The 17860-nt window shown below is 36.9% G+C and overlaps 1 protein-coding gene across 1 annotated transcript in view; it reads right to left on the bottom strand.

Moving 5' to 3' along the window:
* Positions 1-17860, bottom strand: part of LOC150078109 (protein SSUH2 homolog) — a 215535-nt gene that overhangs the window by 105180 nt on the left and 92495 nt on the right. Inside the window, exons 3-4 of the mRNA XM_090384941.1 lie at positions 6906-7010; positions 1403-1475 (exon numbers count right to left, since the gene is read on the bottom strand). Coding sequence (XP_090241067.1) covers positions 1403-1475; positions 6906-7010 — 178 coding nt within the window. The remainder of the gene's footprint in view (positions 1-1402; positions 1476-6905; positions 7011-17860) is intronic.

The following is a 17860-nucleotide window of genomic DNA, read 5'->3' on the forward strand; positions in this document are numbered from 1 at the left end:
ATACAGATTAGTAAAATAAATGAATTTGAAATTTTTATAATATTAAATGGTGCTTAAAGAAGTAGTCTTTCTTTAGCCAGTTAGTTGCTATCTAGTGGAATAATTTAACCCCAGGGGCTCACATCTGGTGAGTATGGGCTTGGCACACCCATGGTCCTGAGCTGGATATCATCTTTCTTCTCTTTCTTGGTAATTCCCTTCTACTTCTCTCTCTCTCTCTCTCTCTCTCTCTCTCTCTCTCTCTCTCTCTCAGGGTAACTTGGAAATTTTTTTTTGGATGGTGCAGCATAAGCCTCAGGCTTCCTTGCACCATATGGCTAATAATAATAATACGTTGCCTCCGTGGCAACTTATTCCAACTGTTAGAGTTGACAGCTTGGAGAAATTCAAAGACTTGCTGGATTGGTACTCATACCAATCCATGAAGAGGGAAACACATAGGAAGTATGTATGAGTATTTTTTTTTTATTAGTGCAGCAAAACCTGGCTTCTTTGTACTGCAAATTACTGCTCAGGTAAACCCCAAAACCAACTGCCTAAAATGAAACATTTTTGAGATCCAACCCCTGCAAGACCTTAAAATTCACTGAATTTTAGATGGACATTACTGTAAAAACTGTACTGATTATATTTAAATTAAAATACTGCATTTTTGTATTGCAACTTATTGTACATAGTATTGTACAAGCGTATCAAAATAAGGGTACATGAAAAAGTATAATATTGTACAGTATTGTACAGGCAAAAATAACATTAATTATTTTCCCATCCAAAAAAAAAAAATAATAATAAATACACTGTACTCAACTGATGAGCCAACACCAAAATTCTCACACAATTAAATCTCAATGTTGAGCATCTTTTAACAATACAATCTTTTCCACAGCAGATTATGAGCTGTAGTTGCATATTGAATAACTACAATTCTCTTGGCCAGTTGGGGATGAGGGGAGATATGACTTGCAGAAACTCATTTGGATATAGTTCACTTTTTATATTCTTGAAACTAAACAATATTTTCTTAAAATTACAGTAACAATTTGATAAATTAAAGTAAGCCTCAATGCCTTATTTTATGTTACTATTCTATATTCATGTACCTTATTTTATGTTGTTTCAGCCTATATCAACTTCACTACAATTTACTATTTGAAAATAGATAGATAAATTCCATAACTGGTAACTCCAAGGGTTACTAATTTTAGGCCATATTATTTGTGTTATTTTATTTATTGCAAACCTGTATTACCAAATAGAAAATAGCATAAATCATAACTCTTTTTTTTACTTGAAAATTCAAATGAAAATGCATATTTAATCAGTAAAATGCAAAATGGGCTAAACATACAATTAGTAACAAGCAAGTTTTAAAAAAATAAATAAAAATCTAACAGTAACAGACCTTGGCAATGGTTCTCTTTGTGGCTGTTCATTATTTTTTGGCATAGTTGCAGCAACAGGTGGAGGAACTTCAGCTGTATTAAAAAACATCGATAAGGTCAACAAAAGAAAGAAACATTCAAAATTTACAATAAATTTTGAATGTTTCTTTTATTGGCAGAAATTAATTTATTTTATTTCTGGTATAAAACACATTCTGTTACCTTAGCATAAAAGTTAGATACTATGTAAGCTTTGGAGCTAAAAATAAAAGTTTTGTTTTATTCTTAAACCAAAAATTAAGACTCTTCATAGTGATAGTTTTGCTATGAATGACTAGAAATGATTTTGTTAACATCAGAAGCCTATAAGCAAGGTGGAAAGGCTGTTGTTGTATGTTTTATGGTGCAATGGCAGCTAAAGGCCATTATGCGCCAGGTGGAAAGGCAGTCTCTCCAGATTACTGAAGAGTGATTTAAATTACTCATGTTTTACTTCATGTACATATATAAATAGTCAAATAAAAATTAGAATAAATTTGGATCAATTTCAGTTTAATGACCTTCTGGCCTTTCAACACAATGAAAATCTCTTTCTCTTTCTCTCTCTTTCTCTCACATGGTAACTCTAATGCAAAGCATGTGCTGCATCATTATTTGAACACATGATGACCTGTAAATGGTGTCGATTATAAGTGCTGAGATCATACACTACCAAGAATTTGTGTATTAAACCATCAGTGTATTATGCAAGGAACAAGGAAAAGATAATGGTAATTGGTAATAACAAGAAAGTCAGTTTATTATTAATTATGTTTGCATAACCTTTTCACCACCACTCATTTGCATAACCTTTTCTCACACCATATTTGGGAGTGTCCATTGGGAGGATAGGCAGATCAACTACCACTGGCTTGGACATGAAAGAGCCTGGGAATTTGAGTCTGCACTCCACACAGGGAAAGGTAGGCCAGGCCAGTCCAGTGAGGCAGTTTGCCCTACAGCCTGAGTTGGCTCTCAATGCCTTGCCTGTGGTAACCAAAAAAAGAATATATATATATATCATCTGCAAAGGGGTTTTATATCTTCAAGAGACTAGATTATGGTAAGATGTTTTGTCTGTTTTTAAAGTGCCAATCCTGGTGAGGTTCTTTTATTTTTGAGAAACCAGCTGAAGCTTCAGGGAGTCATGTGTTAGAAAAGTATGATGGATGCTCCAGTGTTTTTTACTGGTTCAGAAGGTTCTCGACAGATGCTACCCACAGCACTGTACATTGTCATAAAAGAAAATGGATAAACTGTATCTCTACTGTAAAATGTCTACTTTTGAAGCAATTTATATCACAGATGATGCTAAAGGAATGGGCAATGGTACTAAGTACTGACTGACCATGGCATTGCTCAGAGCATCATGATGAAGAATGGAAAAATGTGTCACTTCCCATTGCCTAGTTCTTGACAGAGTTGTTTTTATTCAAGAAAGCTCTTAATGGCACTACCTGTTGCTTTGATGTTTCAAGTGGTGTTCATTAAACTTAACTGTATCTTCATCTCTCTCTTCTGCTGACCATACTACGATATCTTCCACAACTTACCACTGGACTATTTTCTGGTTTTCAGTTTATGAAGCTGATTTATTTCAATTTATGCCAAAAAAAAAAAAAAAAAAAATCGTTCTCTGAGTAGTGCTATTGAGTGATAAATTAGGTCTACAAATGTGATTATATTCAAGTTAAAGCTAAATAATATTTAACTTGCCATGTATGAATTTTGGACTGTCATAACAAAATATGCTTTGGCCTTAGAAACTCACAATAGAAAATCAACTGGCAACGAAACTGAGTCCACAATTAATCGAATTCATTTAAAAAGGCATAAATTTCTGCTGTGAGTGTATTAAATATTTGAAGCTGTAACACTTCAGCACATAAATCAGCTTAACAACACAACTGTACTAATGCCTCTTTTTTTTTTTTTTTTCTTTTCTTTTTTTTTAACTGCATGCATAAAACACTTAGGCCTGTTTCACAAAAACAAATTGCTGCCACATGAATTTCTAATTTCAGGATTATAAAATTGTATGGCAATAGTTTTGAGTCCTTCCAGATGAACAATATTTGTGTGGGCTACCATAGCGTTTTCATGTTTTAAATCACTAGAGAATGGAAGATGCAAACTACAAATAGGAAACTCAAGGTCATTCTTTAGATTCCCCACTCCATAATAATATTAGGAGGTGGGGGAGTCAGTGATTAACCTGAGCCACTAATTACCAATAGTCCGAATTCTAGATTTTATTGTGTGAAGCAGGTCTTATAATAAAGTTTGCCCTGAATGTTGTGCTACTGATCAGGTCATCATCTATCAACCTGTGACTTTCATGATGTTGTCTCTATAGTTAAAAAAAATTGTGAGCAGGGCTTACAATGACATCTTCTGAACATGCACACACCAAGTTTTAACTTTTTAAGTGCCAGTCAGTCTAGCAAAGTTTCTCTGGGAAGCACTTGTTTTTCTCATTTGTCACATGTACTAAAAATTATAAAATTCAAGCAATGCGCAAACGTTATGTTAAGCTATATTAAAAACATAATTTGATCATACCACTCTCTAATAAAACTCAGATCTCTTCTGTCGTATTAAGATCATGTTATCATACCATGTTATCTTACTGCTTCTGATATTTGCTTGTGTTTTCTGCATGTAGAAAACATAGGCAAATATCAGGGATGACCAGTACAAGTCAGAGTAAAGAGTTCTAGAGAGGTATGACTGTCAACTGTCTTGTTAATAATTTGTCAGTGCATATATGCAAAACATTTCTGAGATGAGCTTATCAGTGAATCAGGAGAAGCCAATACAATTCACTTCAACTGCTGCAAATCAACAGTGATTGATTTTGTGAATAGGAAGAGGAAGATTGACAAGATGCACTGTCAGAAAAACGTTGCACAGGTTTGGTGTTTGTGGGAGGGTTGCAACTTGCAAGCCACAGACAATGGCAAAACAATGTAAAATACTATTTGGAGTGCAATGAACATCATTTGTGGACTCTGTGATAACTGAAAGGGTCCGATGGAGCAAAGGGCATGCTACATGTGATGTTTAGATTCGGAGAATGTAACCTGCTGAGAATGTAATCATCCTCATGACAAAGTTCAGAGAATGGAGCATCATGGTGTCCAACTATTTCTTATGGTGTGGATTTGGAGCATTGGTTGTGTGACACAAACCTTCAATGCCAGATATACTGATATTTTGGACAATGTGTTGTTTGTACTCTGAATGCCAATTCTATAGAGACAGGCCTTTCACATTACAGTAAAATAATGTTGTATCCCATAAAATTAGGGTGGCTTAAACCTGGCCTGAAAGAAATGAAGTTTTAACTGGTTTAGCCACCCCACAAATGCTGATCTGAATCACACAGACATAGACATGGAAAATCTTACATATATGTCTTCTGAAATTTTACATTGTATTTTTTTGGCATCTTACTGAAAGACTGTTAATTAGGTTTGCACTACATAAGTACTATGAAATTGTTGTACATAACTGAGAACAATGCCAATATTGTGAATTTTTATTTCAAATTGTGGACTAGCACACCTGACAGCCAGTTTGTTAATAAAAACAAGCAGAAATTGACTAAATTAAAAAAAAGAAATACAGTAAACCCCCGCTATTTGCGGGGGTTATGTTCCTGAGAAATGTTGCGAATAACGAAAACGCGAATACTGAGTTATGGCTCCCATAGTAATAAAGGGGTTCCGTTCCAAAGTATGAAATATATAAGAAAAACTAGTCTAAAATTTTGTCTATGTATGTATTATATGTACCTTCATATTATGACTATGTACATAGTGAAATGCAAGCATATGGCATCGAAATGAAAATAAGAAACAATTTAATATTAAATGTAATATTTATTAGAAATTTCAAACAAATCTTTCAAACCAGCGCCTTTGCTAGCAAAAAAACTTATCCCGCCAGTGCTATCACCAGTTTCGCTAAAGTGTTGATAAAGGAGTTTTGCCTTTTCACGAATGAGTGAACTTAACGGAATTTTATTTTGAAGTCGGTCTTCTCTCCACATATTTAAAGCTTTTTCCATTTTTTCTAATTTAACATCACGAGTTACAAAGCAAATTTTTGAAGCAATTAGCGCATTTTCACGGACACTACGGCGGATTTTTTCTTCTGATTTCTTGATTGATCGTACCGTTGACTCATTGATTTTATAATGTTTTGCCACTGAGGAGACACTTTCACCATTAGAAATTTTGTCTAATAACTCAATTTTATTCGCTAATGTCATCACCTTCTTTGATCTTTTCATATTTCCCTTGTTATTCGTAGCCATATTTTTGTACGGGTTAGAAAGAACTTGTCCACAATAAAGTCACTTTCTTCCGTTAACACGCTCGAAAAAGTCTGTTTACACTGCAAAACAGTAGATTTATCATTTTTGTAAGCATATCAATTTATAAATTGATAAATTTGTTCAATTTATAAGCATATAAATAAAAAGCAAATGCCGAAACCTTCTATGAAAAGCGCATAACACATACTGAACAAGGATTAGCGAGAAACATCCACGCTCGCGATTTTGTCACCCCTCTCCCCCCACCCACTGAGCGCTGTTTTGACAGGGAAAGATAATTCTAGCCACACCCATGTTTTTTTATGGCAGAAAATATTCACGGCACTTTAAAATTCACATTTTTTTTGATTTCATTTTATATTAAATCAGCGATCGCGAATACGCGAAACCGCGAATACAGATACCACGAATAGCGGGGGTTTACTGTAATAAAAATCCAATGTTAATATAGTTCTAATATTTTTCTGTGAAAAGAAAAAGGCAGGGAAAAACAGTTTTTGCAAAAATATGGAGAAACTCTTTGTCACCAACTAAATTACAATGGTGAGATGGAAAAGGGTCAAATTGAATAAAAAACAGAATCTCTATCAAAAATCTGGAGAGTTGACAGGTATGTATGGAATATCTCTGAGATTAGCTTAACATTGAATCACAGAGAGGTCAGAACAGTCCACTTCATCTGCTGACAAATTCCAATTGATCACTACATGAACTGATTGAAAGTCTACCAAAGCCGTGGAATAAGTACATTCAGCCCAAAATTAGGTACATGCATTATTAATTTCCTAATAAAAATATATTATCTCTGGTAGCTGCATATTTTTGAAGTGCTAGTTTAATATGTCTTGTAATATGTACTTGTAAAGAATGCATAAAAGCTGAAAATTCTGCAACATGGTGGAAAAATATAAAAATATTATTGCAGCATTCAATAACAGGAATAACAAGTCAAGAGAAATATTTGTATATTTTTCAATGTGGCAAAAGTAAAATTCCTGAATTATTCTTACAGAGAGATAATTAAATGAAGAACACTAACCTTTTAACAACTATACCTTTGCTATCAAACACTGGGTAAGAAAAGTAAGCCATTATTATAACATTTTAAAAATATGTAGTCAAAAGGGAAGAAAAAATCATACTTGTATCAAATGAAATATTTTCATAACCATAAACTTTATCCATAAGTTCCAAAGGTGGTGCTGAAGGTTCAGGTTCATCATCAATTGCATCTGGTGGAGGAGTAACTGAAAGGTATACATTTATAATTATTACATGACTATTGCCATTAAAAGAAAATTGCATCATATAAAATATATATAAAAAGTACAGGAACAAAATAAGCATACTTATCAAAAATATCATATTCATATCACATACATGTTATAAAGAATTGGCACAATTATAAGTATTATATTCTTTTAAAATAATTAATAAATTTTAATTATATTTAGATTCTTCTTCTTCCAGTCACATAGTTCCCTGAGGAGCTGTTGTGGCCACCAACAAATTCCTCCAACTGCATCAATCATGTGCTATACGAGTGGCATCACAAAATGTCATGCCCAAAAGTTCACTGATCCCATCCTTCCATGTAGTTGCAGGTTTACCTTTAAAAGAAGTTTTTCGAGTTGGTTTTGTTATGGTCTCTGTTGTGGCATCAGATAATGTGGTGGTATGCCAATGCCTACCACCTGGGCGATTTTGAAAGAGGTAGGCTTTAATCATAAGAGTTATCATGCATCCCATGAGATGCTCTTGAAGAGGAAAGGTGACTACAAGAGAGTTCCGCTTAGTGCAGAAGACTGATTACAATTGGTTTTCGCCTGGTTTCCAGAGGTCGTCTATGTATATAAACGGATATATATTATTCATTAGATTTGCACAAGTAGTATTATATCTTCAGTCAATGAATTTATTCATAAGGTGACGCTATTATCTCCCTTCTTCGATGTCTAATTAATGTCCAATTAATTATGTCGAATATATTTTAAAATAATTTTCTCTCAAATCATAAAGCATGCAACATTTCCTTACCATAAACATATTTTCATGCTGATTTGCACAGTCTTAACCCCCAATGAATAATTTCTTATGTTTTAAAATATTCATTCCTGTATTTCAAATTTACTCTCCTTTCATATAGCATTAACCACTGCATAATCTTCTGTATTCTTCGAATGTGCTAACCATTAAACTGTTATAATATTAGAGCCTAAATATTTACCACAAAGATATACCATATGTGTCTAATGAATATTTAGATACCTCTTATATAATAATTAATAACATATTCAACATAAAATAATTATCAGTTACTAAGTTATCTCACTTACTAAGTTACAAAAAATAAATTCATTTATTTTTATTTTTATTTTGCTACAAACTCCTATAACAGTTAGTATTATTATTTGACATATGGTGCAAAGAAACCCTAGGCTTTTGCCGAACCAGGAAAATATAAATAAATAAATAAGAACAACAAAAAAAATTGTTTTCACCCATTCCACTACTTACATATATGAGATCTAACTGTTAGCCAGAGGAAGACTCACAGAGGTAAATTATTCCAGTAATTTACAGGTTGCTGGCTACAAGAAAACTTCTTACAATCCAGTTTATAACCATGAAAATTTTACCTGGATTCTATAAATTTTACCCCTCTCAGAGCCTTCCAGAGCTTGATTAGGTTCCCCTTTCAGAGCCTTATCAAATGTCAATCAAGTACACTCTAAGGTACCAAATTACCAAGCTCTGCAGCCTACATATTCACTGGGAAAGAAAAAATAAATGTGTTATAGGCCTAATGATTCTGATGAGTACAACAAACAACTGTACAGAGAAATTGAAGACACCAGTAAATCAGAATAACTTACAATGGAGGATTTTAACTTTCAGATATTGACTGAAACTTGTGGGCTGGTCACTCACACTAGCAAGACTTGGGTGGATTTATTCAATGACTGCTTGTTCTACAGCTGCATGTTAGAGAGGCAACAAAAGAGAGCAATACCCTTGATGTAATTATCAGCAGTGATTCTTCATGCATTCAGAATTTGCAGAATAGCTATTGAGAACACCTAATGCATTACGAATTTCACATCAATACACTGTGATCACTACCACTAGGTGGCAGTCATCACAGTGTATTATTGTAGGATTTACTTAAAGAAATAACTACCATCAAAAGTAAAGGGAAAGATTTTTGTTTTCATAAAGGAGATTATAGTGGTCTCAGATAGTTTTAAATTCTATACAGTGGCAGCAACTAATGATATTAACAACAACAAATTCCAAATGGGAAGCATTCAGAGAAATAATTATAGCAACTACTAAGCTTTACATCCTAACTAAGAAATACAGTTCAAGGCTTAGACATAAATGGATGTCAGCTGAACTAATGAGACAATGGCAGAGAAGAAGAATGCATAGTATGCATATAAATTAACAGGCAATACAGAAGCTTTTGGTAAATATAAAGTAGTCTACAATCAAGTCACATAGGAGGTTAGGCAAGTCAAGGCAGATTATGAGAATCTTTGGCAAAGAATACAGAGAAAACAGCAAAGGCTTCTTTACTTCTGTAAACATTAGAAGAAAGAGGATGTGAATCATATTGATCGGTCCACTTGATATTGATGGTTCAACTGTTGATGATCCTGCTCAACTTGTTGACAGGCTGAATAGGTATTTTGCATCTACACTCACCCATGAAGAATTCTTTAGGCAGGGAGATGCCAGAAGTTTATCAAACTCTAATAGGGAGCTGAATGACTTTGTGATAACCAAGAAAAAAGTGGATGAGAAATTGTTGAAGTTAAAAATAAAAAGGGCGCCTGGGGTGGATGGGATCTATCGAATTACCAGCAGCAAATGAGGTAAGCAAACCCTTAGCCATAATTATGAGAACATCTTTGAATTTAGGGGAGATCTGTATGGACTGGAGATGTGCGAATGTATCCCCAGTTCACAAAGGAAGATCAAAGGGTGAAATGAGTAATTACAGACCTGTTACCTTAACTTCTGTCCCAGGGAAAATAATGGAGTCACTGTTTACAGAAGTAATGCAGGACCATCTACACAGGACTGCAGTTATACTGCAGACACAGCATGAGTTTGTTAAGTGTAAATCTTGTCTGACAAATTTAATTGGATACTATGATGAGGTCACGTTGGAACTGAATGCAAAAAAATAGTTTTGATATGATATCCTTGGATTTCAGAAAGCTTTCATACTGTTGCACATAAAAGACTGCTGTACAAATTGTAGTAGTTTGGCTTACTGCTATGGATAAAAGTATGGTTGAAGCACACATGAGGGGGCACTGAGTGAGAGAAGACAGAGAGTGGTTATCAATGGATACTGCTCTTCATGGACTGATGCTATTAATGGAGTCCCCAGGGTTTGGTGCTGAGCAGATTGTGTTTTGTTTATTTATTAATGATACTGATGAAGCCATATAAGTCTTAATGTCCAAGTTTGCAGATGATACAAAGGTTGACAGGGTGGGCAATGACAGAAATGATGTTATGCTACTGCAACAGCATACTATATAGAAAAATTAGACATATGGGCTGAGAAGTGACAACTGAATTTAACCTCAACAAATGCAAAGTACTGCATATGGGTAGCAGTAACCCCCAGAGTAACATACCAACTGTGTGGTACTACACTCAGGGTAGAGGAAAATGAAAGAGACCTAGGTGTAATTGTGTAGTCAGACATGAAGTTCTCTGAGCAGTATAGACAGGCTGCCAGGGCAGCTCATGGGATTTTGAGTACTCATCTGAGTACTGCATACATGTCTGGAAGCCTCATATTAGGAATGATGGAGAGTTGCTAGAATGGGTACAGAAAAGGGAAATGAGATTGGCAAGGGGAACAAAAGGCTGCCCTTACCATGAAAGGCTTCACTTATGCAAACTGCAGCATTTGGAGACTAGGCACCAGGAAGGGTATCTGATTGACACGTTTAAGGCTCTGAACAGACTGAGAAAGCCCAATGCTGATGGGATTCTTCCTCTTGCTCAGACTATACACACAACGGGGCATGAATTTAAACTGAGGAAGGATGGTTGCAGAATAGATGTGTGAAAGTTTGCCTTTAGCCAGCAGGTGGTTAATTATTGCTGGAACAAACTTTCATTTATTGTGGAAGTGGATAGCTTCAATAAATTCAAGGAACAACTAGCCAAACTATTGGAGGAAATGGATAGGTGAAATTGGAAGTGTTTTTTTTTTTCGGCTGATATATAAGCATACTTTCTTGCATCATTTGCCACTACTAATACTGATGCAATGTGTACTGAATGGGCAGAAAGGATAGGAGGGGTTATGCTCTTAGTTAAGAAGCACATAAAATCAAAGGCAGTGCAACCATTGGATATAGGTGGCCAGCATAATGTTGAGTCAGTTTGGTGTGACATAAGACTGGGAAAACGAAAGTGAAAGTAGAAGGGTATTATAGGTTTAATGACTGTGATGACTATTAGAAATAACTATACAGGAAAAAAGTGGACCAGAAAATCAGTATGTCTCATAATGGAGGACTTTAACTTTTCAGATATTGACTGGAATGTTCAGGTTGATCATTCACATGGTAGTAAGGCTTTTGTGGATTAATTGGATGACTATTTTCCACAGCAGCATTAGCATTAGCATTATCAGAGGCATGTAATGCAAGAAAGCAAGCTTATACAGCATCAGCAAAAAAAAAAAAAAAAAAAATCCATTTCACACATCCACTAGTTACAAATGTTTGTCTAGTTCTGCCTTGAATTTATTTAAGCTGCCAACTTCTACAGTGACAGATCGAAGTTTGTTCCAGCAATCAACCACCTGCTAGCTAAAGGCAAACCTCCACACATCTATCTTACAACTGTCTTTCCTCAATTTGAATTTATGCCCTCTCAGGTGATTATTCTGAGCAAAAGGAAGAATCCCATCAGGATTAAGCATGCTCAGACCATTAAAGGCTTTATACACATCAATCAGATCACCTCGCAGGTGCCTAGTCTCCAGACACTGTAATTTGCAAAACTTAATTATTATTATTAGCCATATGGTGCAAGGAAGTCTGAGGCTTATGCTGCACCAGCCAAAAAAAAAATTTCTGAATTACCCTAGAGAGAGAGAGAGAGAGAGAGAGTAGAAGGGAATCACCAAGAAAGAGAAGAATGATGATACTGCTCAGGACCCTGGGTGTTCCAAGCCCATACTCACCAGATGTGAGCCCCTCTGGGGTACCCTTTTTTCGTAAGAGCAACCCTTTGTTCCATTCACTAATCTTGTTGCCCTTCTCTGTATTCATTCCAGCAGCTCTACATCCTTCCTAAAATGAGGCCTCCATACCTGTATACAGTACTCAAGGTGTGGCCTGACCACTGCCTTATACAAGGGGATAATCACCTCCTTAACCCTGCTAGAAAAATTCCTGTATATCATTGACAAGACACCATGAGCTACTCTTGCAGACTGTCTGCACTGCTCAGAAAACTTCATATCTGCCTGCACAATTACCCCCAGGTCCTTTTCATTCTCTACCACTGTCAATGTAGTACCACACAGTTTATATGTTAGTGTGGGGTTACTGCTTCCCATATGCAGTACTTTACATTTGTCAATGTTAAACTTCAGTTGCCACCTCTCAGCCCATCTGCTCAACTTTTATAGATCCTCTTGCAGTAGCATACTGTCATTAGTGTCATTAACAACCCTGCCAACCTTCGTGTTGTCTGCAAACTTTGACATTAAGCCTGATATTCCATCATCAATATCATTAATAAATACAGAAAACAACAATGGACCCAACATTGAACCCTGAGGAACTCCACTAATAACATTAGTCCACGAAGAGCAGTGACCATTGATTACCACTGTCTTCTCCCACTCAACCATCCCTTTATCCATAGCAGCAATTTGCCTCCAACACTACACTGCTCCAATTTGTGCAGCAGTCTTCCATGTGCAACAAAATCAAAAGCCTTCCTAAGATCGAAGTATATATGATATCAAAATTATTCTTTGCATCCAGTTCCTTTGTGACCACATCATAGTCTCCAATCAAATTGGGCAGACAAGACTTCCCCTTAATAAACCCATGCTGTGTCTGAACTATAACTGAAGTCTTTTCTAGATGACCCTGCAGTGCTTCTTTAACCAGTGCCTCCATTAATTTCCAGAGAGAACAGAAGTTAAACTAAAAGGTCTGTAATTACTTGTGTCACCCTTTGATCCTCCTTTATGAATTGTGGTCACATTTACACATCTCCAGTTCATGGATACTTCCTCCCGAGTCCAAGGAAGCTCTCATGATTATGGCTAAGGGTTTGCTTACTTCCTTTGCTGCCTCCTTTAATATAACTGGATAGATTCCGTCCACCCCAGGTGTCTTTCTTATGTTTATCTTCAACAATTTCTTCTCCACTTTGTTCTGAGTTATTACAAAGCATGTTAGAGAGGCAATAAGAGAAAGCAATACTCTTGATTTGATTATCAGCAAAAACCCTCAATGCAGTAAGAATCTGCAGATAAAAGACTTCTAAGTAGCAATGATCACAGTGTATTGATTTGGTATTTATTTAAGGACGTAACTACTGTCAAGGGCAAAGGGGTGGGCTTTTGCTTTCGCAAAGGTGACTACAATGGTCTCAGACAGTTTTAAATTTCTATGCATTAGCATTAGGAAAGGCACATGATGCAAGAAAGCAAGCTTATATAACATCAGCCAGAAAAAAAAACTCCTTCTCTACTTCACCATCGACTAGTTCCAAATGTTTGTCTAGTTCTGCCTTAAATAAATGAAATGCAGAAAATATGGGGATGTTTCTAATACTTAACAGAAAAAAAAAGCAACACCAAAATCTACTTTTTATTTTATTGTATTAGGCAGTCCCTACCGACCTTTGGCAACCCTGCCATGTTTTTAATACAAATAAAACCCCACACCACACCACATGTGGACATGTGTTTTTGTAATGGGCGGCTCCTAGAACGTTAGTTCAACTCCGCCTCGTATCTCTGTGAAGAACAGTATCACTACAAATGGGCCAGATATGTGTGTGACGTCGGTTTGTGTGTATTATGTGTGTGTTCTGTTGTTCTGTTCTGGCCACTTGGCTACCCAGAAGCATCAGTCACCTGGACAGATGATTCTGGGTACTCGTCCACACCACGAGAAGGTGGGCCAGTCTCAGCTAATCACGTACTGTCTCAATACGAGACTCTGATCCACCTGATGTTGCCAAAAGGTGGGCCAAATTCCTCTAGGGGCCCACTCCAGAGGAGAGAAAAAAAGGGGGGGGGGGAAGAGAAAGAGAGAGAGAGAGATGTTTTCCTTCCTGAACACGGGCCGCAGAAACAAGCTCCACAGCCCATGCAGCAGGATGGGGGAGGGGGGAAATACATGGTCGGTTTCAGTCCACTGCTGGGTCATCGATGTTTGCCACTGGTGGTCTGTTAATCCTTCTTCTGCGCCTAAAGACTTCAGCTGAGTAGGTTTGCAGTGCAGGGAGGTTGTTAGGGTTCTGTAGGAAGAGCTCAAGATGCTCGCCAGAGATCTGTGTACAGCTGGCAAGGTTGTGTCTCAGATCAGCATACGCAATGCACTCGAATAGTATATGCCACCAGTTCTCTTTGGCTCCACAATGGCAGAGATCTGTTGGGTGGAGACCCAGATGGTGTAATTTTTCATTCATGGATCCGTGTCCGGTAATTAGGTATGATGTTTCTAGTGAAGGGGTGAACCAAGGCTGTACAGATTTAGTAGCAGTGTAGGTTACATCAGGTAGGAATCTTTTTGCGACAATGCCCTTTGTTGAATTATGCCATCGAGTTTGCCAAATGTTAAAGAGCTCGTTGTAGCAACGTGTCATCTCAGCCTTGGGGTCAGCATCCAGATTAACCTCAATGTCAAGGATCCTTGTTGGGATATTTTTCTTAATTCGGAAGCACAACCCTCGGAAGGTGACATGTAGATCGAGAGGAAGTGCTCCCGCAATGACCTGAATGGCAGGAGTGGAGACCGTTCTACACACTCGGCAGATTGCCATTAACATTGACCTCTGGATGGTTCCAAGCTTGTCTCGCATCTTTACAAGAGTTACCCGATGGAACCAGGCTCCAGCTGCATAGGTCACAATTGGTAAAAATACTGCGTTGTAATACAACCGCAGGGACCTTTTGGAGAGTCCCCAATCATTCTTAGAGATGCGTATGATGGTTCCTGAGAATCTCTTAACTTTGTTTCTTAAATCAACAAGATGTGGAAGAAAGCTGAGTTTGTGGTCAATAATCACTCCAAGTACTTTGGTTTCGGTGAGGATTGGCAGTTGAGCATTACATATCTTTACCTGCGGTGAGCGCCTGAGATCCAGTCTATTCTTGAATAGCATCATTTTGGTTTTTGTTGGGTTGATATGCAACTTATTAAGTGCGGCCCAAGTTGAGAGATCATCGAGGACCTGGTTTGCATTTTCTTCAATGGCCTTCCGTGAATGCCCTGACACCACAACTGTGAGATCATCGGCAAAGGCCACAATTTTTGTATTCCTGAAGGTGCGGGAGAGCCAGTCTTGGAGGACTATGTTCCAAATGAGGGGTCCCAGGACTGACCCTTGGGGACAACCTCGATTTACTGATCTTGTGACTTGCTGGAAACACCACAGAATATACCTAGTACACGATCTATTAATTTTATGCTCTGCTCAGTATACAATGTTCTACACACTAATTATGACTAAAGCAAGCCACCTAATAGTAGCCTATTTATAAATACAACAGGTCAGTATCTGAAAACTAACAAAAACTCAACTATAATCCAAAAAAAACTTGGACATTAAGCCTGATATACCATCATCAGTATCATTAATAAATACAGAATTTGCAGCTAAAAGACCTACTAAGTATCAATGATCACAGTGTATTGATGTGGTATATATTTAAGGATGTAACTATTGTAAAGGGCAAAGAGTAGGGCTGCCCTTTGCAATGGGACTAATTAATGAAGTTACTAACAACAAATGCTAAATAGAAAGAATTCGAAGATGCAATCATAGAAGCTACTAGGCTTTTATAGAGAATAAGAAAATACCATTCAAGACTTAGACCTAAAAGATAGCACATAAACTGATGAGACCTGTGGTAGAGAATAAAAAGTGCATGGAATGCATATAAATTATCATGTGATATAGATGCCTACAATAGACAAACTAAGCAAGCTAAGGGCAGTCTCTACCAAAGAATGCAAAGAAAAGCAACAAAGACCCTTTTATTTATGTAAACACTAGATGAATCACTAGAAGATGAATCAACTGGTCCACTGGATATGAATAGTTTAACTGCTGATGATCTTGCTCAGATTGCCAACAAAAGGAATAGGTATTTTGCATCTACAGTCACACATGAGGAATTTTTTAGGAATGGGGATGCCAGAAGTGTGTGTAAAATTCTAATAGGGGGCTGAAAGATTTTGTGTTAACTGAGAGGAAAGTGGAGGAGAAATTGTTGAAACTAAGTATAAAAGAGGCACCTCAGCTGGATAGGATCTATTCATTTTTTATATTATGGGAGACAACAAAAGAGGAAAATAAACTTGTAGACTTGATTATGAGAATATCCTTGAATTCAGGGTCGGTCTCTATGGGCGAGGAATATGTGCAAGTGTATCCAAAGTTCACAAAGGGCGACCAAAGAGTGATGTGAATAATTACAGTCCTGTTAGCAGGACTTCTGTTCCAGGGAAAATAATGGAGTTACTATTAAACAAGTAATGCTAAACTTTCTAGAAAGGAATGGAATGGAATGCAGTTATACTGCAGTCACAGCATGGAATTAAGGAGTGATCTTGTCTGAGCAATCTGATTGGATCTGGATGTAAAAAATAATTTTGACATCATATACTTCAATTTTAGATAAGCTTTTGATACTGTGGCAGACTATTGCATGACAGACTGTTACCAAAAATGGATTAAGAATTGCGTTAAAGGCAAGTTACTGCTATGGATAAAGGGATTAAGCAGAAGAAGACTGAGAACGATTATCATAGGCACTGCCCTTCGTGGACTAATGTTATTAGTGGAATCCTCCAGGATTCGGTGCCAGGCCCATTGTTGTTTTCAATATTCATTATGATACTGATGAAGGTGTAGCAGGCTTAATGTCTAAGTTAGCAGTGATACAAAAGCTGGCAAGGTGATTAACAACAGTAATCAGGGTGAGCTGCAGCAGCAAGATCTAGGAAAATTAGGTTGATGGGCTGAGAAATGGCAGTTGAGGTTTAACATTGACAAATGCAAGGTACAGCATATGGGTAGCAGTAATCCCAGAGTAACTTATCAACTTTTGCAGTCAGATATGAAATTTTCTGAGCAGTGCAGACATACTGCCAGGACAGCACATGGGGTTTTGTCAATGATATACAGGAACTTTGCTAGCAGGGATACGGAAGTGATTATCCTTTTGTACAATGCCATAGTTAGGCCGCATCTTGAGTACTGCATACACGTCTGGAAGCCTCACTTTAGGAAGGATGTGGATCTGCTGGAACAGGTGCAGAAAAAAGGCAACCATGTTGGTGAAAGGAAAGGGTGCTCTTACCTAAGAGCACCCTTTCCTTTCACCAAAAAGGGTGCACTTACCTAGAAAGTCTTTAGTTCTGCAAATTGCAGCATTTGAAGCCTAGGCACCTGCAGGGATATCTGATTGAGGTGTTTAATGTCTTGAATGAATTGTAAGCTGAATGTTAATGGCAATCTTCCTCTTGCTAAGACTACATACATGAGGGAGCTTAAATTCAAGTTGAGGAAGGATGGTCGCAGGATAGATGTGCAGATGTTTGCCTTCAGCCAGTGGGTGGTTGATTGTTGGAACAAACTTCCATCTCTTGTTGTGGAAGTGTATAGTTTGAATAAATTCAAGGAAGAACTAGACAAATGATTGGAGAGTATGGACAGGCAAAGTGTGTAGTTGTTTTTTTTTGGCTGATACAATATAAGCTTGCTTTCTTGCATCATTTGCCACTACTACTATATTGGGTGCAGTTATGTTATGGAAATTGATCATAGTACTAAACAGTAAAAACAAAAAAAAAAATATATC

The sequence above is a fragment of the Mastigoproctus giganteus genome, chromosome 11, assembly GCF_048544385.1.
Source record: "Mastigoproctus giganteus isolate SK-2022 chromosome 11, ASM4854438v1, whole genome shotgun sequence".
Lineage (NCBI taxonomy): Eukaryota > Metazoa > Arthropoda > Arachnida > Uropygi > Thelyphonidae > Mastigoproctus > Mastigoproctus giganteus.